General features: G+C 43.0%; 3 protein-coding genes across 4 annotated transcripts; 2 read left to right on the forward strand and 1 right to left on the reverse strand.

Moving 5' to 3' along the window:
* The first annotated feature begins 759 nt into the window (after positions 1-759).
* Positions 760-4,248, forward strand: LOC308089838 (THAP domain-containing protein 1-like). The gene is made up of 2 exons (XM_080434769.1): positions 760-931; positions 1,778-4,248. Exons 1-2 carry the CDS (start codon positions 861-863, stop codon positions 1,962-1,964), a joined length of 258 nt encoding a protein of 85 aa, XP_080290895.1. The 5' UTR covers positions 760-860; the 3' UTR covers positions 1,965-4,248.
* Positions 4,249-6,594: 2,346 nt separating this feature from the next.
* On the forward strand, positions 6,595-24,324 carry LOC308084017 (uncharacterized protein). Of its 2 annotated transcripts, none has more exons than XM_080426482.1 (5): positions 6,595-6,790; positions 10,143-10,335; positions 19,240-19,374; positions 20,822-20,862; positions 22,353-24,324. In XM_080426482.1, the coding sequence occupies exons 1-5, from the start codon at positions 6,720-6,722 to the stop codon at positions 22,579-22,581; spliced, it is 669 nt and encodes a 222-aa protein (XP_080282608.1). In that variant the 5' UTR covers positions 6,595-6,719; the 3' UTR covers positions 22,582-24,324. The 2 variants fall into 2 exon arrangements, with proteins under 2 accessions (XP_080282608.1, XP_080282609.1); XM_080426483.1 differs by lacking the exon at positions 6,595-6,790 and adding an exon at positions 8,435-8,517.
* Positions 24,325-25,172: 848 nt separating this feature from the next.
* Positions 25,173-27,812, reverse strand: LOC308082322 (gonadotropin subunit beta-1-like; the record flags this gene model as incomplete). The annotated part of the gene is made up of 2 exons (XM_080424040.1): positions 25,173-25,400; positions 27,573-27,812. The coding sequence occupies 2 exons, from the start codon at positions 27,810-27,812 to the stop codon at positions 25,173-25,175; spliced, it is 468 nt and encodes a 155-aa protein (XP_080280166.1).
* Positions 27,813-27,865: the final 53 nt, after the last annotated feature.

Consider the following 27,865-nt stretch of genomic DNA (forward strand, 5'->3'; position numbering starts at 1 on the left):
ATACATAGGCTATTTGAAAATAGCCGATCTACAAGCTCACAACGTGTCGCGATGCGACGCGTTGTGAGCTTGTAGATCTGCTATTTTCAAATATTTAGTACTTTTACTTTTGGTACTTTAAAGGGGAAATCCACCCATTTTCAATATTTAACTATGTCATTAATATAGCATAAAGGAGTTGTGTGGAAATAAGGAAAAAAATTAAAAAAAATTAACATTGCAAAAAAATGTAACATTGCAAAAAAATTAACATTGCAAATTACACCATGATGAGTCATCACAGTGTAATTTGCAATGTTAATTTTTTTGCAATGTTACATTTTTTTGCAATGTTAATTTTTTTTTAAATTTTTTCTTATTTCCACACAACTCCTTTATGCTATATTAATGACATAGTTAAATATTGAAAATGGGTGGATTTCCCCTTTAAGTACATTTTCATATCAACACTTTTGTACTTTTACTCAAGTACATTTTGAATTCTGGACTTTTACTTGTAACGGAGTATGTTTCTTCTTCTTTTTTAGGTATTAAAAAGCTCTTAAAGGTCCTTAAATTGTCACTTCACTGTCATATGGGGACCCCCCCCCCCCCAATAACAATCAAGTGGGGTCCCGACCCACAGGTTGAGAACCACTGCAAATCATGGCCATTGGGCAGCAGGTGCCGCTGGGGGGCAGTGTCGTCAGTATCACCACCGGAAACTACTACTGCTGTGCTGCTGCTGCTGCTGCTGCTGCTGCTGCTGCTGCTGCAGAAGAAAAACAACAAACCTCCATACTTTACTGTCTCTTCTTTCTCAGTCCTTCTGTTTTTTTACACTATTTTGAGGAGTATAACGGTATCTAAAGCTCACCATAATGCCTTTCATCTGTGCAGCTTATGGATGTTCTAACAAGTACGTCAAGGGTTCTGAGATAAGATTCTACAGGTAAGAGTTGATCTGGAGACTTAGTGTATGTGAGATAGATACATGGACCTAGCCTTTGATCAAGAGTCTTAGCGACCATCCCCCCAGTTTTTCCTGGATATGTCAGCAGTAAAGCCCGTATTTCTCCAAACATGTACAAATAAAAAATGTAAGGTGCTTACCCGCTTGCCTCAAATGTTAACTAGGTGTCCGGAGTGTTTGTTCAATGTATAAGTCCGTATTCTTCAATAAATAAGTGTTTTAATCCCGTCTGTGGCCGAACGCCACCCCCCCTCCCCTTCCTCCTCATTTACGTTGAGTGTAATTCCGGCTTTCACCGGATGCGCCCCGTCAGTACTGCCCATTGGGAACTTCCGACAGAATCGGCCACAGACGGGATTAAAACACTTCTTTATTGATATATTTGGACTGATACATTGCACAAATACTCCGGACACCTAGTTAACATTTGGGCCAACCGAATCCCATCTCAAAATATTTTGTTCTAACGACCCCCAGAAGCAAAGATTTGAGTTACAAATGTTTGCTTTAAAACAACAAAGATTTGCACACATTTTCACGACTTTTCAAAAATAGCAGATCTACAAGCTCGTAGCGCGGCACTCGGTGCCGCGCTATGAGCTTGTATATCTGCTATTTTTGAATAGCCAAAGTGTAAAATAATTTAGCTCAAAATAAAAAATTACACAGATGCGTCCCAGGTCTTAATGGGTTAAAGGTCATAAGTAAAATCTTAAAATCAATTCTAAAATTAACGGGTAACCAATGAAGAGCAGCTAATCGGTACAACAAACCTCACGTGAGTTCACTCTGGTTGCTGGTTCTCCTCTCTCTCTCCCCACCCAGGTTCCCCCTGACCCATCCTCAGCTAGCCGACCAATGGGTTGAGAGTCTGGGGATGAAGCACCTGGTGCCGACCAGCAAGACCTGCCTGTGCCACGAGCACTTCCCCTCCGACTGCTTCTGGGACTACAACGGCAAACAGCTTCTGAGGGACGACGCGGTGCCTGTAGTGGTTCCCTGCTGGGCATGAAAAAGAGGTTGGAGTCTGACCAAGGGGCCAGCCTGGAGATTTTTTTACATCGACGCCAATACGGAAGAGACAGTTCATATGAATGGCCTGTAGCTTTCGCTGTTTTACCCTGCTGGTGTCGGAAAGATTTTTTTTTTAAATATAATTTTTATCCCACGATTTTGTAACCCCATTTTTTACAGCCAGTGCCAATCTCTATGTAATCCTGGGCACTACACTCCCTCTGCCAACCTAGGGAGGCCAGGGCCGAGCTCATGCCTCCTTCAATGCATGAGAGCCTACAGACCTTGTCACCTGACAGGGGAGAGTTTCCCTGGTTGTTCCCTGGCAGTTACCCTGCTGGTGTCGGAAAGATTTTTTTTTTAAATATAATTTTTATCCCACGATTTTGTAACCCCATTTTTTACAGCCAGTGCCAATCTCTATGTAATCCTGGGCACTACACTCCCTCTGCCAACCTAGGGAGGCCAGGGCCGAGCTCATGCCTCCTTCAATGCATGAGAGCCTACAGACCTTGTCACCTGACAGGGGAGAGTTTCCCTGGTTGTTCCCTGGCAGTTCCTTTCCCCTCCATCAGGCGCCCCGGCTGGCCAGGGGGAGGCAGTATAGTGACCAGGATTACTGCATGTTTTTGTGAGGGTACCTACCTACCCTAGGAGACACGGGGAGAACATGCGAACTCCACACAGAAAGGCCCTTTCGCCAACCCCACCTAGGGTATGGGCACTGATGACGCGGAGGAGAGAACACGTCCCCGAGCGCCCACAGCGTCCCCTGCGGGAATCGAACCCAGGACCTTCTAGCTGTGAGGCGACAGCGCTACCGACTGCGCCACCCCACCGTGCCCCCGGAAAGAATTAATTTTAACGCAAGCGGATGGGTTTTGGACAAACTTTAGACTAGATTTTCTTACCTTTAATAAACATTGTCATAAACACTATATGCTTCCAGTCGCTAGTTTAAAGTCTCCTTTCAATCATCATGATATGTGTTTTGGTAAACTATGGTCCCATTTATTTTAAAATTGACGATAAAGTAGGTTATGCTCTAGGGGGGGCGGGATGATTTGATTGACAAGCTACACAACCAATAATGGTCTGGTGTCATTCTGCAGGATATGACGCGATATTGAAAGATGGCGGATTGCACACAGCTGAACAATGGGCTTCATTTACGGTCTGTAGAGTGTAGGGGTGTAACGCTGTCCATTCATTTTATACAGTCTATGAGTCTGACTGATGATTTTGAAGGTTCTTTATTATAAATCAACGTGAAAACTGAAACGAAGCATAAACGTATAATCAATAAACTGTCATAACAAACACATGTCCCAAACCAATAAAAAGTGCATATATCAAAACCACAAACAGCATAAAAAAGGTACCAACCACAACAATAAGAATGACATTCACCTTTTTTCCCTCTCCAGCTATAGGTGCTAAGTAACCAGGTGCCTTTCCAGTGGCATGTCCGTCACTCCATCAATAACACAGGGTACTAGAAATCCCACTAAAACAAATATATCAAAGTTCAAATCCAATCCCATTTCCATTTCTTCATTATTTTGTGGCACTCACTTTCCTCCTTTGGGCATTCACCGAATAGTCGAATATTCGAATATTCGAGACTATTCCACTATCAAACCACTATTCGATTATTCTATTCGATTAGTATAAGCGTATTGGGTAGGTAGCTGAGCGGTGCAGTGATTGAGTGTTGGATGCAACTGCGGGGTTTGGCAACGGCTGGGAGCTGGGAGCTGGCTGCTGGTGGTACAGTATGATCAATGGACCATAGTAGCAGTTTGCCGAGGCGTTGCGTCTGCCGCTGCCCTTATTGTTAATTGTCCCCTAGTTTTACCTTATGGTTTTGTACTTTTGTGTTTTTGATTTATTGTATTTTGTCTGGCTGCTTCCCACATGAGAATGCAGTTTATATGATCACTGACAAGGGTATTCATGTACATGACATCAGCAGCCTGTAGTCAATACACTATATAGTCTGACCATATCACACCCATACTAGCTGCCCTTCATTGGCTGTCTGTGAGCTCGAGGAGTGATTTAAAATGTCTACTTATTACGTATAAAGCCCTGCTTTTTCTCTGATATGCTGTCCCCTCGTAAGTCTGAGCGCATCCTTAGATCCTCAGACAAGGCCCTCCTCGAGGTCCCTAATACTCACAGCTCGCAGCTAAGGTTAGCACCAGCCCTGCCTCTGTTTAAGTCACTTCTGAAAACCTACCTCTACACCAAGTGTTTTTCCTAATTGTTTTATATATGATTGTATATGTTACAGGTAGATTGGCATTCCAGGTAGAATGGAAAATAAGCGCTTGTTTTCACCGCCCGTCCGCCCCCCAGGCAATTCTGTAGAACCAACGCCAGAGGGCAATGCAAGCCACACATGAGTCCCACACCACACACGCACGCATGCACACGCACACAAACGAGCACGCACACACGCATACGCGCACATGCACGCGCGCGCGCACACACCCGCGAACAAGGGGGCGAGACTGAGGAGGCGGGGCTGGCGGGCTATGTTAGTGCAGTGAGTGGCAGTTGGGGCAAACCATAGCGGGGCAAACGCAGTCCCCACAACATCATTTACTATTCTGTGCCTATCGGTACATAACTCGGACGGCGCTTAGTCGACTAGGAGACCATCGGCCGGTCGTCGCGGGCACTCGCGCCTGGAGGCGCTCGGGCGCGACTCCTTGGCCTCAAGGTCTCCTTAGTCGGAGCGCCTCCGTCATGGTCCAAAACAATACTTTATCGGCGAAAAAAAATAGTCCGCGGTTGTTTGAAAAAGTAATGTCCCGTGCGGGAGTCAAACCCAGACTCCCAGTGATAGTGGATGGGGAGTCCAATGATTATCGAAGTGCGCCACTGAGGCCAGTATGTATGTATATTCATGTTGTCGTTCTCGTCGTCCTCGCATCGCAGCCCCGCCCCGAGCCTAAAAACAAGCGCTCCACTTCCAATCTACCTGGAATGCCAATCTACCTGTGACATATATGTCACAGGGTGAATGGAGATCCAGGGTGATTGAAGACAGAGCGCTCGTTTTTAGGCACAGGGCTTCGGGGCGAGGCGGGGCTTTTCGAGATAGGGTTTATTAGCGAGGCTCGCGAGGAGGAGGAGGAGAAGGAGGACGCGGCACTGCGAGGCGGGGGTTTATTACGTGAGGCGAGGAGGAGCTCCTCCTCGCGAAATAAACCGTCCTCCTTCTGAGAAGGGGGACGGTTTATTTCGCGAGGAGGAGCTCCTCCTCGCGAAATAAACCGTCCTCCTTGGGAGGGACGAGGAAGGGGAGGAGAGCACGGGAGGAGAGAGAGAGAGAGAGAGACACGGACGAGGAAGGGGAGGAGAGAGAGAGAGAGAGAGAGAGACACGGACGAGGAAGGGGAGGAGAGCACGGGAGGAGAGAGAAAAGACACACGCACACGCACACGCTTGTCCACGACGGAGGCGCGCCGACAAGTGGAGCTTGAGGCCGAGGAAGCGCGCCCTCGCGCCTCACGGCGCGAGTGCCCGCGCTGACCGGCCGATGCTCCACTTGTCGACTCAGCGCCGTTTGAGTTGTAAACCGATAGGGACAGAATAGTTCTTTTCATGGATCACTGTGTGTGTGTGTGTGTGTGTGTGTGTGTGTGTGTGTGTGTGTGTGTGTGTGTGTGTGTGTGTGTGTGTGTGTGTGTGTGTGTGTGTGTGTGTGTGTGTGTGTGTGTGTGTGTGTGTCAGGGAGAAACTAAAACAAAAGCCAGCAGAACACAATAAAAGTATCTTAACAGTCCATTGAAAGCATGAGCGCGTGTGCGTGCGCGCGCATGTGTGTGTGTGTGTGTGTGTGTGTGTGTGTGTGTGACTGTGACTGTGTGTGTGTGGGTGGTCGCGGCCATATGTGCACAAGCCTGGCTTGTGGCTCCCTCTAGTGTTTCTTCTACAGAATTGCTGGGTGGGTAAAAACGAGCGAGCCTTCTTCAATCACCCAGGTTCTCCATTCACCCTGTAACATATACACTAATGTTGTTTTTCTAATTTTATGTTTTGTTTTGCTTTGCTGTCTGTTGTTTTTAACCTTGCTCTGTGCAACATCTTTGTTTGGAAAGGTGCTCTACAAATAAAATTAATTGTCATTATATTTGACTTGGTGTTAACCAACTGAACCTACTTTTGTGTAGTGTATTTACTGTAGTGTACAAGGGGTTCACTGGATTGCCCAGGGTCCCTGTGATCAGTATATTGTGCCTTGCTATATTGTGATATTAATTCAGTCAATATCTATTGCTCTTCTAACCTAAATCTAGGTTAGCACAAGCTTTTGCCTCTCTCCTATATTATTTCACAATTTGGCCAATGTTTGACCATTTTTATAGTATAGTTTGTACACTTCACTGTCATATGGGGACCACCCCCCCCCGGCCCCCAATAATAATAATAATAATAATAATAGTAATCACGTGGGGTCCCGACCTAACTGTATGGTCCCGACCTTGTTTTTAACTCTATGGTCCCGACCCACAGATTGAGAACCACTGCAAATCATGGCCATTGGGCAGCAGGTGCCGCTGGGGGGCAGTGTCGTCAGTATCACCACCGGAAACTACTACTGCTGTGCTGCTGCTGCTGCAGAAGCTCCAGAGGAAAACAACAAACCTCCATACTTTACTGTCTCTTCTTTCTCAGTCATTCTGTTTTTTTTGTTCTAACACTGTTTTGAGGAGTATAAAAGTATCTAAATCTCACCACAATGCCTGTGATCTGTGCAGCTTATGGATGTTCTAACAAGTTCGTCAAGGGTTCTGAGATAAGATTCTACAGGTAAGAGTTGATCTGGAGACTTATATAGTGTATGTGAGATAGATACATGGACCTAGCCTTAGATCAAGACTCTCGTAGATGTATTGTATTGATTTTGACATTTTTATATCTACCAGATATTAAAAAATAGTCTTAGCGACCACCCCTCCAGATCGCCCTGATATGTCAGCAGCAAAGCCCGTATTTCTCCAAACATGTACAAATGCACAATATAAGGTGCTTACCCGCTTGCCCCAAATGTTAACTAGGTGTCCGGAGTGTTTGTTCAATGTATTGGTCCATATTTTTCAATAAAGAAGTGTTTTAATTCCGTCTGAGGCCGAACGCCATTTCCCTCCCTCGTTTGTTTTCTGTTTATATTGAGTGTAATTCCGGCTTTCACCGGATGCGCCCCGTCAATACTACCCATTGGGAACTTCCGACAGAATCGGCCACAGACGGGATTAAAACACTTCTTTATTGATATATTTGGACTGATACATTGCACAAATACTCCGGACACCTAGTTAACATTTGGGCCAACCGGTTAAGCACCTTATATTTTGCATTTGTACATGTTTGGAGAAGTACAGGCTTTACTGGTGACATTCCAGGGTAATCTGGGGAGGGGTGTCGCTAAGACTCGTAGATAGAAAAATCTATCAAATATACGAGAGTCTAGATCTAAGGCTAACATGGACCATGAACACCACTGCATCTATAAGGCTTAAAGCTACAATCCGGGGTCTCATTTGAATGACTTCAACTTTTTTTTAACTGATCTGTAAGTTAACGTCCCTGCACTGTGACATACTAGCGTCATGTCCAGGGGGTGTACTTGCACTTTGTGCAATCTGGGAAGGCCGTCGTCAAAAAAAAGAGGAAAAAACAGCGCTCTCTGCTGTTTTTCCTTTGAATTTGATCCTGGGGGGACCGCCCAATAGACTGTTTGGTCTGCCCTCAGTTTGAGTTCATGTTACAATCTCTGTATACATTGCTTGCCAGTAGTGTAAAGTAACTAAGTACATTTACTTAAGTGCTGTACTTAAGTAGAATTTTGAGGTATCTGTACTTTACTTATTTCCAATTTCCAATACTTTTACTTCTACTCCACTACATCTCAGAGGCAAATATTGTACTTTTACTCCACTACAATTATTTGAAAACTTTAGTTACTAGTTACTTTTCAGATATAAATTATGATATTATGAAATATACATGAACCACTTTAGCCCTATTTTATACCTACGCTATTTGAAAATAGCCGATCTACAAGCTCACAACGCGTCGCAGTGTTTGTGAGCTTGTGAGTTTGTGAGCTTGTGAGTTGTGAGCTGTAGATCTTCAAATATTTTAGTACTTTTACTTTTGGTACTTTAAGTACATTTTGATGCCAATACTTTTGTACTTTTACTCAAGTAAATTTTTAATCCCGGACTTTTACTTGTAACAAAGTACTTTTAAATTGCAGTATTGATACTTTTACTTAAGTAAAACTTTTGAGTACTTTTTCCACCAATGCTTGCTTGTAGTAAATGGATGACATGCTTTTATTTCGATATGCTAAGAATGGCAAACCCTTATTCTGAAATATCAGCAGTGTGTTAGCAATGCATTATGGGAAGAAGAAGTTCCATAACTCAGTAGACTCCCATCAGTAGACTCCCATCAGAGAACAAGCAGACAAGCACATGGTGAACATGTTTTTTGTATCTTTACCTTTTTTCACACCCTCGAAAGCAATGGCTGTAAGTTTGAACATGATTCACTTTCTATGTACATTTTTGATTTGTTTACATGCAAATTCATTGGTTGTTCAATTGTTCTCTCTTTGCCACAGTTTTACACATACTTTTCACTCTTTTAACCGATCTGTAAGGTAACGTTAGCCGCCAGTAAACTGAGGTGTCCAGAGGTGTCCAGATTCGGCTCAACATGGGGTTAAATTCATTCTACTGCTATGCCACCAAAATGTGGAATATCCTACCAACAGACATCAAAAAGTGTGACACCTTATTAGTCAGGGGATATTAGCAGAAAGATTTCCAATCTTAGAATAAATTCCTTACCAAAAAAAATCTTCACCAATGTGTTTGTAAAGGTGTCTAGTAACACATCTCACAAAGACTGAAATTCAGTTTCCCTAGGAGAATTGTTGACAGCTGCTGAAAGTTGGGGTACCCACCATTTCCCTGCATTTCCATGCAGGGAAAAAAAAATCAAATTTTAATTCTGTTTTAAGTAGCATGTGAGGGGTCAAACTAGGGTGTTTTTATGATTCTGAATCCATTGCAAGCATTTGTTTTGCACCAAAACCACTCCTTGGGCTAAAAACAGCCCAATCTCAATGGGCTTTTTACACAAAAAGTATACCTGGACAAGGATGGCTATGGCCGTTTTTAGCCCAAGGAGTGGTTTTGGAGTGGTTTTGACTATATACCCTCCTTCAAAACCCCCATAAAATAGCTATTTTTGTTTTCTTTTCAAAAAAAATTGGGGAAAATGTTAATAATTTAGATTATTATGTTTTTTAAACATAAATCTTCTCTGGGGGTCCCTGGCACGAAACATTTTCATATGGGGATCCGCGGCCAAATACATATCAATTTGGGGGTCCTTGACACGAAAAAGTTTGAGAACCACTGTTCTATCTTGCCAAAGGAAATTACCCATCACTGTCTTTCTGTTAATATACTTTTCCTTTTCCTAGTATTGATGATTTCTTTTGTATTGTATTTATTTATATGTCTTGATGAATTGAATACATATAGGACCACAATGGAAACAAGCCCTCAATCAGGACTGTTTGTTTTAGCATTATTGTATAACTAGTACCTCTGTACATTTAGTATATCAATCAAAGAAGGTGTCCATCTATCATAACGTCTATGTTGCAATTCCTTCCATTGACTGGCTCTGGTGTCACCAACATCCACTATGTTGTCATTTTATGACAACAGTGTAACTTTCTGTCAGTGGTGGAAGTTTTCTGAAAAAATATTGTTGCTATCGGCCTATAGCAACAACTAAAATGACACAATGAATTGAATGAGTGAAATTAAAACCGTCGTTCTCAAACCTTTTCATGTCAAGGACCCCCAAAATTGATATGTATTTGTCTGTGGACCCCCATCTGAAAATGTTTTGTGCCAGGGACCCCCAGAAGAGAAGATAAGATTTATGTAAAGAAACAAAAAAAACAATAGCTGATGATGTACAAGCTCGCAGCGTGGCTACATCTGCTATTTTTGAATAGCCAACATATAAAATGATGGATAAAGTGGTTGTTTTCGGGGACCCCTGGGTTACGGTACAACAAACCTCATGTGAGTTAACTCTGGTTGCTGGTTCTCCTCTCTCTCTCCCCGCCCAGGTTCCCTCTGAGCAAACCTCAACTAGCCAACCAATGGGTTCAGAGTCTGGGGATGAAGAACCTGGTGCCGACCACCAACACCTGCCTGTGCTCCGAGCACTTCCGCTCCGACTGCTTCAGGGACTACAACGGGAAACAGTTCCTGAAGGAGGACGCGGTGCCCACTATATTCTCCTGGAATGATCCTGGAAAGGTTCGTTGTGTCTCTCTCACACACTAGAGAAGTTTTTCTCAAACTTGTTTCATTTCTTGTATTTTTTTTACTCCGTATCAACCAATACGCAAGTTATCGGAATCGGTATCGGGAAGGAAAAAATGGTATCTGTACATCTCTATGACTATAAAAAATAGTACCCAATGCCTCCCTGCACTGTGACATACTAGTGTCATGTCCAGGGGGTGAACTTGCACTTGTGCAATCTGGGAACCTTTTTTCACTGTAGGTTTGAACATGACTCACTTTGTATGTATAGTTTTGATTTGTTTATATGCAAATTCATTTGTTGTTCAATTGTTTTCTCTTTGCCACAGTTTTACACATTCTTTTCACTCTGAAGATTGTATTAAAAGGAGCAAGGCGCTCGCATCCTGGCTTGTGAAAAACGAGTTTGGCTGTCTGTTTACCTTCGTTAACTTACTGTTGTGTATACAGCATGTTGTGGGAACAGAAGTTACAGAACAGTAAAAAGCCAGACTATCAGTGGGTGTAAAGAAAATACAGGGACACAACCATTGAGCCTGAACCTAAAACCAGTGCTAAAGATGAGAAGGCTGAATCAGAAAATAGCAAGAGTTCATCCACAAAGGCTTCAGTCAAGACGAGATCAAAAGCCTCCTCTAAACGCTCTTCCTCTTCTAAGTCCTCTGTCATTGAGGCAGCCGCCAGAGCCTCAGCTGAAGCAGCGCATACAAAGATTGCCCATGTTAAACTAGAAAAGGTGATCCTCGGAGCACTGCCAGACCCCTAGTGGTTGAAATCTGAAGATCGGAGCACTACGTGTCACGCGAAGCTTGGCCAATCAAAAAGAGGGACAGGTAGGAAAAGAGGGACAGACCGACAAAGCCTCATGTAGGCCGACCCCCTGGGTCTGGCAACAACACCAGGAAATAAAAAAGCGAAAGGCTAAACTAGACCTACAAAAAGCTACACTAGATGCAGACTTTGAGGTTTTGGCGGTTGAAGGGGAGGCAGCAGCTTCTCAAGTAAAAGCTACAGGCGTGGTGGTTGAAGATGTGCACAGTGCAAGAAGCAGTGTCCCACCGCAAGTTAGTGCTGCACGATTAATCGAAAAAAGATCGTGATCTCGATTCAGGCACCTATGCGATCTCGATTTTGAATTATGACGATTTTTTTTTCAATTATTATTATTATATATTTTTTTTGGCCATATATTTTTATATTTACAAGAGAATTGTGTGAGAATCGTGTGAGAATCGTGATCTCAATTCTTATGGAGGAAAATCGTGATTCTCATTTGAGCAAGAATCGTGCAGCCCTACCGCAAGTGGTCAAACGGAGAACAGAGGAGTATGTGAAACGTCAAACACAGCTCCGTACTCAAGATTCTGCTTTGCCACTGCACAAGGAAAATTGACATCATCATGATAACAAGAATGAATGACATACTGTAATGGTGAACAGAGAGTTGGCAGTCGCTGGATGTGTGTGGGATACGGGTTTGTTAGGGCAGGCCATATTATGGCATGTTGTGGATTGTTGGTCTGTGTGATGCGTGTGATTTCTGCTATGTAGGTGATTGATGTGGTTGGCATTGGTAGTTATAACATAGTTTGGGAATGTATGTAAATGTGAGCAAATGATGGTAGTGCAGATGAGTGGATAGGAAATGGAAACGAGTGAAATGCGTGGAAGCAAATGATGCTCGCAAGTGAAAAGAAAGAAGAGTTCATATAGATGAGATTGTAGAAATGTGTATACTTTATATAAATATGGGTATTATATGTGTATATCGATCGATCGAGGGTTATTATATGTGCCCCTTTCCCCCCCGAGTGACTGGAGGAAAATGCATGCCCCCCCCCCCCCACCCAATAAACAGTATCTTTTTTTATATTGACACCAACACTAGGAGTAGAACATAAAATGAATGCTGATCTTTTCTGACGTTTATTATAGGCGAATTTAGCGCCCTATTTCACGTCGGGGTCCCATTTGGTTCCATATGTGTCCTCTTGAGGTTACAAAAACAGCCTAAACGAAAGAAACATTAATCTGCAACACAGTTTTATACAAGCCTATGTAGCCTACTGGGGGTCCCTGCTTGATCTCTCTCTCAGCTAAGGGGTCCTTGACCTGAAAAACGTTGAAGACCCTGGACCTGGACTGTATTATTATATTATATAAATTTTATCCAGTATGCTATTATTAAAATATGTTTAAAAAAAATAGCAGACCTACAAGCTCACAATGCGTCGCATCCACAGCGCGTTGTCAGCTTGTAGGTCTGCTATTTTAGGCGCGTGACACCGTCGTGTCTACCTCTTCTGATGTTCCCCTCAGAATATAGGGATATTAGGGTTCATGTGGTTAATGTAAATAAAAGAAAAAGGTCCTATCACACAAAGATTTGGAGACCCCCCTATAGTAACTCTGAGAACCCCCTAGGGGTCCCCGACCCCCTGTTGAAGACCCCTGCTCTACAGTGAATTACTTGATATACATTCAGTTGGATATTACGATATACGATTTAGGCGCTGCAGCCTATAGAAACAGCCAGCGTGTTACAGAGGGAGAGCGTTACTTTTGGTAGTTTGTAAGTAGGCTGTATTTAATTTACTTAAACCAGGAGTCTTCAACGTTTTCAGGCCAAGGACCCCCTAGCTGAGAGAGACCCCCTACTCGATATTGTATAAAATTGTGTTTCAGATGAAAGTTTTTTTTTACGTAGTCTGCTCTTTTCCCCCTCTACACCTATAGCCTCTTTGCCAAAAATAGCCGATCTACAAGGTCTCAATGCCTCGCAGTGCGAGGCGCTGAGAGCTTGTAGATCGGCTATTTTCGGCTAATGTTCCCCTGAGAAAAGGAATTCTAGGGTTCAAGTGGTTAATGTAAAAAAACGTAATCCTATCACACAAAGATTTGGCGGACCCCCTGTAGTAGCTCTGAGGACCCCCTGTTGAAGACCCCTGACTTAAACACTAATAGTTATATAGCGCCACTAATACAACAAATTGCATCTGTCTGTCTCTGGCTCAAATGGGGCTGTGACGTTGAATTGTGTGCGTTCACTCCCTCTCATATAAATAGGGGGCGGGGCTAAAGCTGCATACCTTTGAAACGATCTGACCGATCAAAAATCCCACACCACAGATTTCACCCGGGGACACAAAGAAAATCCCTACACCCGCTTACAAACCCTCACTTTACGAGCGTGCACAGGCAAATTGATCACAAATTTACCCCAAGGCCATCAGCAAGCCCGCACAGACAATATGATCAGCCTACCCCCCGACAATATGATCGGCCTACTCCTCTGCAATATGATCAGTATACTCCTAGACAGTATGATCAGCGTACTTCGCCAGCAGCCAACCCCCTACAAATGGAAGATTTCGCCAAATTCCTAGTATAGCACATAGACACATAGAGAGTTAGTGACTACTGGTCTCTCAAAATTTGATGATACACCAGAAAACGTATAGAGCATGGGAGTCCTCATTCCTAAATGCAACACAGGGCTTAGGCCTCACGTATAGTGAAGAGTTGGACCTCCTAGTAAAGTGGCGTGGTAAAGAGTCATCAGAGCATGTTAAAAGGATCCGTTCTGTATATGTCGCCAATCCCCAAGCTGCCCTCCATCTGTCTTGGCAGAGACTTCAAGAATACTATGCTACACCTGAAATAGTAGTAAATGCTCTGTCTAAAAGACTGTATGGCTCTCAACTTGACCTGATGTCACAGTGCACCAAGGTCTGTGGTAAAGCCCTCCCTGCTCGGTCCTGTTCAAAGGTGTGCTTAGCGCGGGTCTTCCCTAAAGGCCAACCAGAGCGCGCCGTCAAGGTTATACATCATACTTGACAAGTTTTTTCACCTATTTGGGATCAAAGGCCATATCTGATGAAGGACGTGTGCTGGCACAACAGAGATGACTGGAAGGAAAGCGGCAGGCTTTCAAATCAAAGCAGTACACAGAGAAGAATGCCTTGATCTCCCACCTCTAATCGAGTGCAATGAAATAATGACAGATACATCGGAAATACCAACACCAGACATGGCTCTTGCACATGACCACTTAAAGTACATTGCTCCATGCATCCCCAAGTTAGATCCTGATGCTCAGATGATGATCCTGTTGGGGAGAGACATGATACGGGTGGACAAGGTTAGACAGAAAGTCAATGGGCCCCATGATTCACCCTTTGCTCAGCGCCTAGACTTGTGCTGGGTAATTGTTAGTGAGGTGTGCATCGACAATGCCCACAAGCCGACTCTAAATGTCTTCAGAACCCATGTCCTGCATAATGCCAGAGTAATTACCTTAAATAGACGATCGTTGAAACGCTGTAGAAGCCACGTTGTGTACAAAAAAAGCAAAAAAGAATGTCCCCGTGGCTAGGCGGAGGGGTCCGTGTATCCACTGGGACAATAACATTCCAACCGAGATCGGCCATTTTGGGGCTATGGCCCGTTGAAAACGGGAGTTAGGAGTGTTTTTCTAAAATTCCCATAGTCAGGGTGGATGGATGTCTGTTTTTTTGGAATGACGTCACATCCGACTACTTCTCTGAGTGACGATCGATCATTCCAAAGCTGTGTTAGTGAGCCCCTTGTGGATTTTTTAAAAATAATAGAACGCATTTATGCTTGGCGTGCAAGTGATGCATTTAATGGAACGCATATATGCGTCTTTGGCAGGTTATGTGTTAAAGAGAAACCAAGCTACGGCAGGGAGCACAAGTATGGCCTCCCCAAGCTCCCATCAAAGCCCATGCCAGCTGGAGATGAGCTAGGGCATGCAGTGTTTGAACGTACAGCTCATGACAACAAGTATGCCATGTCCTTCGAAGATGAAACCTTCTTAAAGATTATGGAGCAAGAGGTTCATCAGGATGAACTGAACAATTGGGTGGTTCCATTGCCATTCAGGTCACCTCGTCCCCTGCTCCCAAACAACAGAGAGCAAGCGTTGTCCCGCCTCAGTTCCTTAAGACGCACTCTAAACAAAAACCCTGAGATGAAGGAGCAGTTTTCCTCCTTTTTATGGAGAAGCTGTTTGAAAACAAGCATGCAGAGAAGGGCAACCCCTGTCCATGAGGAGCGCGAATGCTGGTACTTGCCCATTTTCGGCGTGTACCATCCCCAGAAGCCGGGACAGATACGCATTATGTTTGACTCAAGCGCCCAACAGCATGGTGTCTCCCTCAACTCAGTGCTGCTGACAGGTCCTGATCTAAATAACACTCTCCGCGGTGTGTTAGTGCGGTTCAGGAAGGAGCTCATCGCAGTCACTGCTGACATTCGTCAAATGTTTTATGGATTCCTGGTGAGACACGACCACAGGGACTACTTGAAATTCCTATGGCATAAGGATAATGACCTGTCCAAGGAGGTAGAAGCGTACCGCATGCGGGTACATGTTTTTGGCAATAGCCCGTCCCCGGCGGTAGCTATTTATGGTCTGCGGAGAGCTGCCCAGAAAGGTGAACCGAAGCCGGAGGAGCCGACACACAGCAGTTCGTTGAGAGGCATTTTTGTGGATGATGGTCTCATATCGCTTCCAACAGAGTCCGCAGCTATAGACCTAATGAAATGTACTTGTGCATCACTTGCAGAGTCGAACCTGAAACTGCACAAAATCGCAACAAACAGCATTACCGTGATGCAAGCCTTCGAACCTGAAGAACTGGCCTCAAACATCAAAGACTTGGGTCTTGAAGATGAAACTCTGCCTGCCCAAAGGAGTCTGGGTTTGTGCTGGGAGTCTGGGACATAAGCACAGATACCTTCACCTTCAAAGTAGCCGTGACTGACGAGCCTTAAACCCGCCGGGGGTTGCTTTCTGTCATCAATGGCATCTTTGACCCCTTGGGACTCGCAGTGACAGTGGAGTCCAGGATTGGGATACCTTTCTTCCGGATGATAAAATGCCCACATGGCAAGCGTGGAAATCATCACTGCAAGAGCTGTGCAGCCTCCAAGTACCCTACTGCTATGTACCAATGTCCCTCTCAAGATCCACATACACAGAACTGTGTAGCTTTTCTGACTTATTTACGATCTGTCACTGAAGAGGGTCATTGTGAAGTTGGATTCTTGCTTGGAAAAGCAAAACTATCACCACAGCCAGAGCCTATAATGCCCCGCCTCGAGCTATGTGGAGCTGTCCTGGCAGTCGAGATGGCGGATCTCATCTTGGATGAACTGGACCACAAGCCAGATGCTGTTAAGTTCTATTGTGACAGCAAGGTGGTCCTAGGGTACATCTGCAATGACACCAAATGTTTCTTTGTGTATGTGCATAATCGTGTGCATCGTATACGCCAGACGACATCTCCTGAGCAGTGGCACTATATCCCTTCAGAACAAAAACCCAGCTGAACTGGCCACCAGGTCTGTACCTGCATTGCAGCTCATGGATACTATGTGGTTCAGGGGACCTGACTTCCTTCACAAGCCTCCAGAGACTGTAGTGCACAAGCCCTTTGAAGTCAAATCACAAGTAACTGCTCTCGCTACCCATGTCGAAGCCAGGGAACTCTCATCCGAACGGTTCCAGCGCTTTTCCACATGGGAATCCTTGTGGGGGAGTGTTGACGGGGAGTGTTCTGCCCTCAGTTTGAGTTAATGTGTTAGTTCATGTCAGAATCTCTGTATTCATTGCTTGCTTGTAGTAAATGGAAGACATGCTTTTATTTTGATACGCTAAGAATGGTAAACCCTTATTCTGAGAAGTCAGCAGTGTGTTAGCAATGCATTATGGGAAGAAGAAGCTCCATAACGGAGTAGACTCTATTAGAGGACAAGCAGACAAGCACATGGTGAACGTGTTTTTTGTATCTTTACCTTTTTTCACACTCGAAAGCAATGGCTGTAAGTTTGAACATAATTAACTTTCTATTTACAGTTTTGATTTGTTTATATGCAAATTCATATGGATAGTAATTCATATTGGTTAAAAAGGATGACGCTAAATGGCAACTTTACATGTTTATGTATGACCACTGACCAGCATGTCATGTTATTGTGTTTATATTTCATATTAGCACTTATTTGCCAGCTTAAATTCATGCTGTGATTTTTCCATGAAAGCTAAGAGTTATCTGTCTTTTTTGTTTTCTCTTTGCTACAGTTTTACATAGGGGCGGAAATCGCTAGGTACCGACGATTCCGATTCAGGGTGCTACGATTTGATTCTATTGCGATTATTACGATTTGCGATGCATTGCGATTAATTTACTAAAAAATCTAAAAAGTATATTATATATATTTTTTTATAATCAATTTGACATTTATGAATCTATTCATAATCGTCCATATCAGAATCGCGATTAATCTATGAATCGATTTTTATTTTCCACCCTTACACATACTTTTCACTCTGAAGATTGTAATAAAAGGAGCAAGGCACTTCCTGTCTGTTTACCTTCGTTAACATACTGTTGTGTATACAACACGTTGTGGGAACAGAACAATGTTAATAATATGGTATCTGTCAATACATCATCATAGTATTATGTTGTTGCATATTTAGTACACACACACACACACACACTGTCTGGAGCAATACAGGCCATGAAGTACATGAAGTACATTCCAGCCAGGGTAGAACATTGTGACAGGCAGGGACGCCGACTTTTGTGCGCGACCATGGGGGCTGAACTTGACCTAGACCAGGTCTGTGGACCCGAGGCCCCCACGTGATTGGCGCCCATGATGTTAATAATATGGTATCTGACAATACATTATAGTATGATGTTGTTGCATATTAGTACACACACACACACACACGCACTCACTGTCTGGAGCAATACAGGCCATGAAGTACATTCGAGCTAGGGTAGAACATTGTGACAGGTACAATTAATGGCTGTCTCAGACTCCCTTACAAACATCTGGAGTTCATCCAAACCCTCCTATATCATTGCTTATCTTACATGCATAGCACACACACACACACACACACACACACACACACACACACACACACGAGATGTACTGTAGCACACACACCTAGCTCCGTGCACATCCAACACACACAAAGGCAACGTATGCAAGTGCATAGGCACACATGTGAAGTCTAGATATAGAAGATAAAGAAACCTCGCCTCTTGTTCCGGCCCCTTCCGCCGACCACATGTAGCAGCAAGGCCTCCTGTGCTCTGTGCTCTGTTTTTATCCAATAAACCAACTGAAGGAACTTGTACTTGTCTGGAGGACCTTCCAACTATGTTTCACACTTGTACAACATACTACAATAACAGGATGGTGGGGCGCCTATGTTTTCATTTCTCCCTCGGAACATGGACGTTATAGTCAACAAGCTTTTTGCTAGCGTACTTACGAGAGTTGCTCAATTACACAATATTGAACATTTAAAACCTCTTCCGCACATTTGTTTGAAGTATTTGACAGATCCGCGAGTGTCCAGTGGGAACACATTAGAAAGCGAACGCACAGATGTAAATCCCACCCACTTCATTTGATTGGGTAAAGCGTGGCTTACTTACTGATCTACGGGCCACATGGCTCGGGAAACATTGGTTCCAAAGGCTACAAGTTTGTTTACCCCATGAACCCCGTCGAGTATCCCCGGGGGTCCCTGGACCCAGCATTAACCCGTTTGAATAATTTTGAATTTTTTAACACAAATCTTGTCTTCTGGGGGGGGGGGGGGGGTCCCTGGCACAAAACATTCTCAGATTTGGGGGGGTGTGTGCGGCCAAATACATAATCATTATGGGGGTCTTTTGCACAAAAAACACTGATTTAGAAGACATTTAGTAGAATGGGCCTCAGGTCTTAATGGGTTAAGAACCAGTGCACTCACACACGTCATAGTGAGTTCCGTTTTTTTGGCCATGCTTCTATGTGTAGTCCTGACTGTAACTCATGCTCATGTTACCTCCTCTTCGACAGACTCAGATTGAACTCCGGAAACGAGGGGTTGCGCCCAAGGACGCCAACCCTCCCAGCAGGTTCGGGACACAGGCGGACAAAGACAAGGCGCGCGAGGCTGCGGGACAACGCAGGGAGAAACGAGGGGGGATCAGGGTGAGTTATTGATAATAACATGATTGATTAATCATTTTCCAACAGGGATGATTATTATAACAACAGAAGGTACTTTGGGCTTGAAAGTCAAGATGTTGAAGTGCAGCTTGATGTTTTAAAATCCAATTATAAAGTATGATTTTGGAGGAGTGGGCTATGGCTTAACCGTGGCATCTGCACACATTCTGACACTAGTCGCTGGATAAGATGATGTAACTAGTAGTGGGTAGTGTCGTTCTGGATCAATCAGCAATTGATGAGGCACATAAGAGTCGAGACAATATTCTAGGTGGTGGTGATTATGCTATATATGATATCATGGTCAGAAGTACATTAACACTCATGTCAGTGGTACGGTAGTTCTGCCTCGAGCACAGGGCAGAGATCATAGTTATACTGTAGCTGCTTCAAGGACAAACTGAACCATGACAAGATAGGCTGTACCAAAACTATAGCTATTAGGTCTATAGTGGAGACATTTAGGCTCTTACAAGCTGTCAATATCATAACGTATTGTAGAAGTATTATAAGTGATGGTAAAAAATAAAGGTTAGATATAGGCAGCCATATAACTTCTTCCTCAGCAGGGAGTGGCTTAGAGCAGACGTTTTGGAACCGGAAGGTTGCCGGTTCAAACCCCAGCTCCACTTAACGTCTAAAGTGTCTTTGAGCAAGGCACTGAACCGCTAACTGCACCCCGATGAGCACATTGGTGCCTTGCATGCACGGATTGAAGTTCTCCAGTCGCCACCACTGATTTCTGTCATTTGGATTCCATATGAAGCCAACAGGCCTTCTATGGAAGCATGTTGCGAAGCGAAAATAGCCGATCTACAAGCTCTCAATGCGTCTGCGACGAATTGAGAGCTTGTAGATCGGCCATTTTCAGTTATTCTAAGATTAGAGCATTTGAAGTGATCAATGTAGCAATTATGTTCAGAAGCATCTTCCATAATGGTCTGGAATATTTCATAAATGCAAATGTTAAAGGGATAGTTCACCCCAAAAATTACTTTTTTTCTGTTGATTAGTCAGCCCATGGAGACTTCATGGATTAAATAATTTCATGGATATCAAAGTATTGGCTTAGGAATGCGACAAAAGCTAAAAATCCATGAATTCAAGTCTCCATGGGGTGACTAATCCATAGAAAAAGGAAAAAGTCATTTTGGGGGTGAACTATCCCTTTAAAGCCTAAATCTGTGATTTCTTCACCTGGTTGGCAGTATATAGAACAGCAGGAACAATATAGTAATTTTAACATATTGTGTTCATTGTTTAGGAAACAGTGCTAGTGTGAGGGGGGAGGGGCTCCTTAAATGTTTCAGTTGTGAGATTTTATTTTAGCTTGAATCTATGCATGGACCTGTGTGTGAATGGGTGGATCTTGTAATGCACATTGTTGACTAAACTTAACCTCAACGTTTCAAACCCTTTTTGACCTCAGGGGGGCCGAGGAGGACGGGGAGCCAAGACTTCTAATGACAGGTGAGTGTCTGGGTTGGGAGGGGATTGTTTAAATGTTCAGTGTTAAATTACCCGTAATTCATTAATATTCATTAGGTTACTACAACCAATGACGTTGTCGTGTTGAAATCGTTTGCCAGTAGTTGTTGGTGGTTTCGGCTCCAAGTCACGTTTATTTAATTTCACCATCATTTTCGTTTTTCTTACTTTTTACTAACTGGTCACAGAATATTTATATCCAATATGATCGATCCCAGGACGGCTGCTAAGCACCGAGGGTTTTACTGTGCTGCCGCGAGAGAGAAAAGAAACTCGCAGCAACTCCCCCTTCCCTTGTAAACCCTTTAAGACCTGAGGCGATTCTTTAAAATGTTTTCTAAATCCTAAAGCCCCTTACACACAGTTTTAAAAAAAAAACGTATAAAGTCAATGCAAGCTTCCATGGAGCGAAAAAGTGAAAAAGCAAAGCGAAAAAGCGCCTTTTAATTATTCGGAACGAGTCCGAATTTTGCGTATATTCGCATAATCGCCGGTGTGTAATGACCTTAACAGTTTTTGGTAAAGAAAAAAAAAATGTTTTCAAGATTTTTCAAAAATAGCAGATCTACAAGCTCATAGCGCGGCAATGAGCTTGTATATCTGCTATTTTTGAATAGCCAAATAAATCTAAAGTGACACAGATGCGTTCCAGGTCTTAATGGGTTAAGGCTTGGTCATAATGTACGTACATGGGTTTCACGTGCGTGAGGGGGTGAGGGATGTCACACGTTCTTTATCGCACATACATGGTCCTTCACGTTAAATCTGTTGGTTTTATAACGTCGAGGCGTCATACACCTATTACTCCACTAGATTGCGAGACTATTTGGGTAGGGGAAAGTGTTGGGGAAAGTGTTGCCATGTCCGCTTATTATAAGCGACTTTGAGCTTGTTTTTCTGTAAAGTTGCTTGTAGACATTGGTGGTTGCGGTTTTATTTGGGCTTGTTTCTAAAGTGTAGTTGATTATTTGGGCCAATTATTATTTAAACCAGTGATTCTCAAATATATATATTGTAGATCCGAGTGTTCCAGTTACCATCGCGGCCGCATCACCGACACAAACCCAACATAAACACGGCACTGACAACGTGTGTGTGTATATATATATATATATACAGGAAGGCAAAACCTGTTTTTAAATCCCATTTCCATGATATCATGGTAAAGTTATAAATAATTCATAGAAGTATTTCGATAGTAGCCTATATGTTTTTATTAGAGGTGCTGCGATCAAGGTTTTTGCGATCCGATTCCGATCAGGCAGCATCAAAACAGATCTGATTCCGATTAATTCCGATACGGCACATAATAGTCTTTATACTGTCTATCTCATGTTGAGATGCGTTCCCGGATTGAATTGGTTAAACCTCGTAGTACACTGTAAAAGTGCTTTATAAATAAAATGCATTATTATTATTAAAATCCTTTATACCCCAATTCTTTCCCCCTCTCTTTCCATGGCGTGTCGCAGACAGACCCTGGCCAACAAGAGCAAAGTGTACGACAGCAAGGGCAAGCTGATCACCAGCGGCAAGGACCTGTGTGACTGCCTGGACGTGGACTGTATGGGCTGCTTCTACCCCTGCCCCGACTGCGGCTCGCGCAAGTGCGGCGTGGAGTGCCGCTGCGACAGGAAGTGGCTCTACGAGCAGGTGGAGGTGGAGGGCGGGGAGATCATCCGGAACAAACACACGTGTTAGTTTGTAGTCTGGCAGGGTTTACTCTGGGATATTTCTTTTTAGGATTTTTGGACCATTCTGGTTCCTTAATGCATTAAGACTGGGAACGCATCTGGGTAACCACTTTAACAATTTATTTTTTATAGTTTGGCTATTGAAAAATAGCAGATATACAAGCTCATAGCGTGGCACCAAGTGTCGCGCTATGAGCTTGTAGATCTGCTATTTTTGAAAATTTGTGCAAGTCTTTGAGTGTATATATATTTTTTCCTGGGGGTCCCTGGAACAACATATTTTGAGATGGGGATCCGTGGGCCAAATGCATATAATTTTGGGGGCCCTTGACATGAAAAAGTTTGAGAACCACTGATATTATAGCAACATACTTTTTTGCAAAAAAAACGTTAGGATTTAGAAGACATTTTTAGAATCCTCCAGAAGCAAAGATTTGAGTTAAAATTGTTCGCTTTAAAATAAAATATATACAAAGATTTGCACAGATCTTCCACGATTTTTCAAAAAAATAGCAGATCGACAAGCTCATAGTGTGGCACTCGTGAGCTTGTATATCTGCTATTTTTGAATAGCCAAAGACATCTTAAAATGACACAGACGAGTTCCCGTTGAGGTCTAAATGGATTAAGCCCCTACATACCTCGTGGTGCGAAAAATAGCGGCAATTTTCCGATGTTTGAAGATGTTTTTAAAATGACACGCCCCGAATTAGGGGCGACCAGAAGTGGTGGAAGGCTATATATGGGCATAATGGTTATTATGAAGCATGTGGGGGAAAATCATCCAAATATTCCATCAAAGACTTTTGTTAGTTTTCTACAAAGCTGTGTTTGAATGTTTTCTGACTATTGTTTGTTGTTGTTGTGCCACAGAGTAAAGAATCTAGGTAAAGATTCAATTTATCCCCTGATCAAGCAAGCAGGCTCTATTGGCTCAGTCATGGTCAAATATCAGCAGGAAACCGGGTTCAAATCCGGGGTAGAAGAGGAAAGTTACATAGTGCAGCTTGAATTCATAATGTATGTTTGGGAACTAACATACTGTACACAGTAGTATACTTAGTAGTATACTTAAAAGTACCTCCTGTTCACCTCTGTATCACAATTAAGTAATTTTTCAAGGTGTTAAAGTCGGGCAGAAACCTCTTATCTTCATATTATAACTTGGTGTTTTTTCGTGATCATACAACTGCGTCGCACTAAAGCATGTGTAGATCTGCTACTTTTGAATTTGAATCCTGAAAAGTAACAGTTTTGGACATGGTTTTGGTTTCCACCCCGACAGACGATATTATCATTAAAACTTAAGTGTTTTTTGTCAATTATTTGGGGGGCCCTCTTGCAATATCCTCCCAGCCCACAGGTTGAGAACCACTGGCTTCAGAGATGGCTTCCTAGCATGGCCAATGATAAGGCTATTCTTTGGGGTTTTCCTTTTTTTTCTTAAAATATTTAGTTTCTTTGAATTATAATGTTGGGCAAACAGAATCCACCCCTGGCTTCAAGACTTTGTTGTCGTCTACGTGCCTTTTTTTTTTAGTTTGAACGTTTTCTGACATTTGTGATGTTGTGCCTCTAGGCCTACAGAGTGACTTAATGTACGTTGTGCACAGTTTGAAGACAAATAAGAAGAAGCGGAGGGTTATTTGATTGAAAATATGTTGTTTCATTTCTTTCAAATGCGGTCCACCTTTCTTTTGCTGTGTTCTGTACATTTCTTGTGTAAATAAACACTTTTCTTAAAATAAAATGTGGATATGGTCATTTTGAGTGTACGTATATTTTGAGAAATTGAGTCATAATTATGGATCTTGAGATCCAATGTGGTCAGTGATCAGTCATCTATGACATATTTATGATGTATGACTCCACCTTTTGCACTGAAGGTTTCAGCCTAGTCTCCGCTATGAAATTAAAGTTAAATATTTCAAAGCGTATAGAAAACGTGTCCAAAATGTGCAATCGCTTACAATGATCTGAAGTTTGATTTTCATAAAGAATTGAGGGACAGACTTTGTGTCTTTGTGTACAACGGCTACTTCCACAAATTCAATTTAACCCATTTAGACCGGGGAAAGTATGTCATTTTAGACTACTTTGGCTATTCAGAAATAGCAGATCTACAAGCTCATAGCGCGGCACTCTGTGCCGCACTATGTGCTTGTAGATCTGCTATTTTTTTTTAAGCGTGAAAATGTGTGCAAATCTTTGAATATATATTTCTTTTGAGCGATCATATATATTTTGTTCCAGGGACCCCCAGAAGCAAAGATTTGAGTTGAAAATGTTTCAAAGATATGCACAATGTTCAAGATTTTTTCAAAAATTGCAGATCTACAAGCATACAAGCTTGTTTAATCTACTATTTTTGAATAGCCCAAAGTATAAAAAATGGTTATAGGAAAAAATCTAAAATGACACCGTATGCTTTCCTGGTCTTAATGGGTTAAGTTTAGTCAAGAAAGGGGAGTAAATATATCACTGGATAAATAATAAACCATAACCATTTTTTTTTTATGATAATTGTTTATTTCAATTCCAAAACGACAAGAATCTCCATAATGGGACGTGTGTTAGAACGATGATGATAGATTTATTTTATGTAGTAGTCAGAGAGCAGTCGTCTTCTCGCACAGCGTCCCGTGCCAGGCGGTCGTCGCAGTAGGTGGTGCCCATGTCACAGGTGGCACACACGCAGGCGGTGGCCTTTGGGAAGGTGAACCCTCTCTGGCACTCTGCCGAGTTCAGCCCCTCCGTCTGGTACGTCCAGACTCCACTGCACACCTGCTGCCTGGGACCCTCCCTCCTCGTCAGAAACACTGGAGCCTAGAATAGTGCCATTAAGACCACCGGGAGATGAGATTGTGTGGTCAGAAGTGATGCAGTTACAGCAGTGATTCTCAACCTTTTTAATTTGATGAATCCCCAGTTTGATATACATTAGTTCAGGGGTTCCCAAACGTTTTAGCTCAAGACCCAAAAGAGAAATCTCCCTGGGACCCTTAATAGCCAATCTACCAGCTGTGACCAAGGAGCCAGAGTTATAAATTGAGGCTGTATGGGAAGAGACAGTTCATATGAATGGCCTGTATCCACCTGTTTCCGCGGGAATTTACTGGAGCAAAAATCCTGTGTGGGAAACATCCTGCGGGGGGACCGGAAGTAGGAAATAGCGGCTCAGTGTGTTTACATTTGCCAGCAGAACGTAGCTGTACTGCGGCGAACGGGCCTTTTGCATGTAGTTGAAGCGCAAGGGGGCGGGGGGGCGGTGCATGGGGAGAGAGTCAGCGCACTGAAGTCAAGGCACACTACAGACTACTGTGTTGTTGACAGACAACGGATGCACGCTGCGAACGAGCTACGTTCTGCTGGCAAATGTAAACACACTGAGCCGCTATTTCCTACTTCCGGTCCCCCCGCAGGATGTTTCCCACACAGGATTTTTGCTCCAGTAAATTCCCGCGGAAACAGGTGGATAGTCTCGCTCTTTCACACCTGCTGGTGTCAGAAGTAAATAAGCTCCATTCAAGCGAATGGGTTTTTGCCGAACTTTACACTTGATTTTATCAGCTTAAAGGAGAATTTTGGACTAAGTTTTTCTTACCTTTTCTATGATGTTATGATATCTTAGGATGAATGGTACAGTAGAACATTTTCATAACTCCATCCTGGGTCCGCCACAGCTTAAAACGTGCGTGGATAGGCCTTGCGTTAGATCACATATTTCAATAGCTTATTTTTTTTCTTTTTTTCTTTTTAGATCTGACGTTCATAGTGACAGAACACTGTCAAAAAAAAAGAAAAAAAACAGAAGTCTCGCTAGATGAGATTGAAATATCGAGATTTCAATCTCGTCTAGCGAGACATAGATTTTTTATTTATTTATTTTTTTGCATAGTGAACGTCAGATCTAAAAAAAAAAAAAAGCTATTAAAATATGTGATCTAGCTAAGATATCATAACATCATAGAAAAGGTAAGAAAACCTTAGTCCAACATTCTCCTTTAATAAACATTGTCATGGCCCAGACGGTTGGCGTAACCGTCTGTGCACCTATAGGCTGGTAAAAAATAAAATAAACAATGTCATAAATACTTTGTGCTTCCAGTCGCTAGTGTAAAGTCTTCTTTCAATCACCATGATATGCGTTTTGGTAAATTATGGTCCCATTTATTTAAAAATTGATGATAAAGTAGGGTTATGCCGTAGGAGGGGCGTGGCTACCGTGTGATGATTTGATTGACAAGCTACACAACCAATAGCATTCATTCCCCACCCCCCGCTCTGGTCCCAACCACCAATAGCATTCATTAATTTCCGGTTTCTTATTTGCATAGTCGGACCAGATAAAGAAAGATTTGATTTGAAATCGTTGAAAAATAGGCTTCATTTACGGTCTGTATAGAGTCTATGGGCGTTCCTTTGTCCATCCTTTTTACTGTCTATGGCTGTCTACGTTGTGAGCTTGTAGATCGGCTATTTCTTAAAGGTTCTTTTTCTTTATTGTTTTTATTCATTTATGTATGAACTTCTTTTCAAAACTGCTTGAAATTGTTTTTAATTCATGAAAACTTTTGAATTGTTGAAATTCTTTTGAAAATCTTTTGATATTATTATAATACAAAAAAAATCGAAATGAAAAATTTAAGGATACTTTCGTGACCCATAAAAATGAGTTTGCGACCCACACAACGGGAAACGGTTGTGTGGCCACACGGACCACACAGACCCCCATTTGATACCTTCTTTTTTTTTTTTATCTCTGGGACCCCAAATCTACACTGTAACATCCTCAGTTTTAATGAACTCTTAAGAGTGTACACATAGAACCAAATGAACCCTCATGAGATCAAGAGATTTGGTGTAGAATAGATGGGGGGGGGGGGGGGGGGGAATACAGTGGTCCAAATACATTTGCAACTCGGGTCCATTTCTTTTACTAAAATAATAGAGGGGTTTAAAGTAGTGGCCAGGGAGTTTGTTATCAGTTAGTATTACCTCCAGGTAGCACTGTCCAGCACAGACCGTGGTGTTGATGGTCCTGAGGTGTCCACAGCCCTCCACGGTGATGAGCATGTTCTGCAGAGCACAGCCGGAGATGCAGCTGCTCTCCACTCTCCTCAGCATCATCCCTGCTGCCAGCAGCACCGCTGCCATGGCAACTAGCTGCATCCTCAGCCGGGTGCAGTACTGAAGCTCTGCCACAAGGGGGGAGTAAGTCTGCACATCACACAGCATGGTCACAAGAGAACTGCTGTATAACAGTGGTGTAAAGTAACCAAGTACATTTA

Source organism: Gymnoscopelus braueri (genome assembly GCF_963280865.1).
Source record: "Gymnoscopelus braueri genome assembly, chromosome: 1".
NCBI lineage: Eukaryota > Metazoa > Chordata > Actinopteri > Myctophiformes > Myctophidae > Gymnoscopelus > Gymnoscopelus braueri.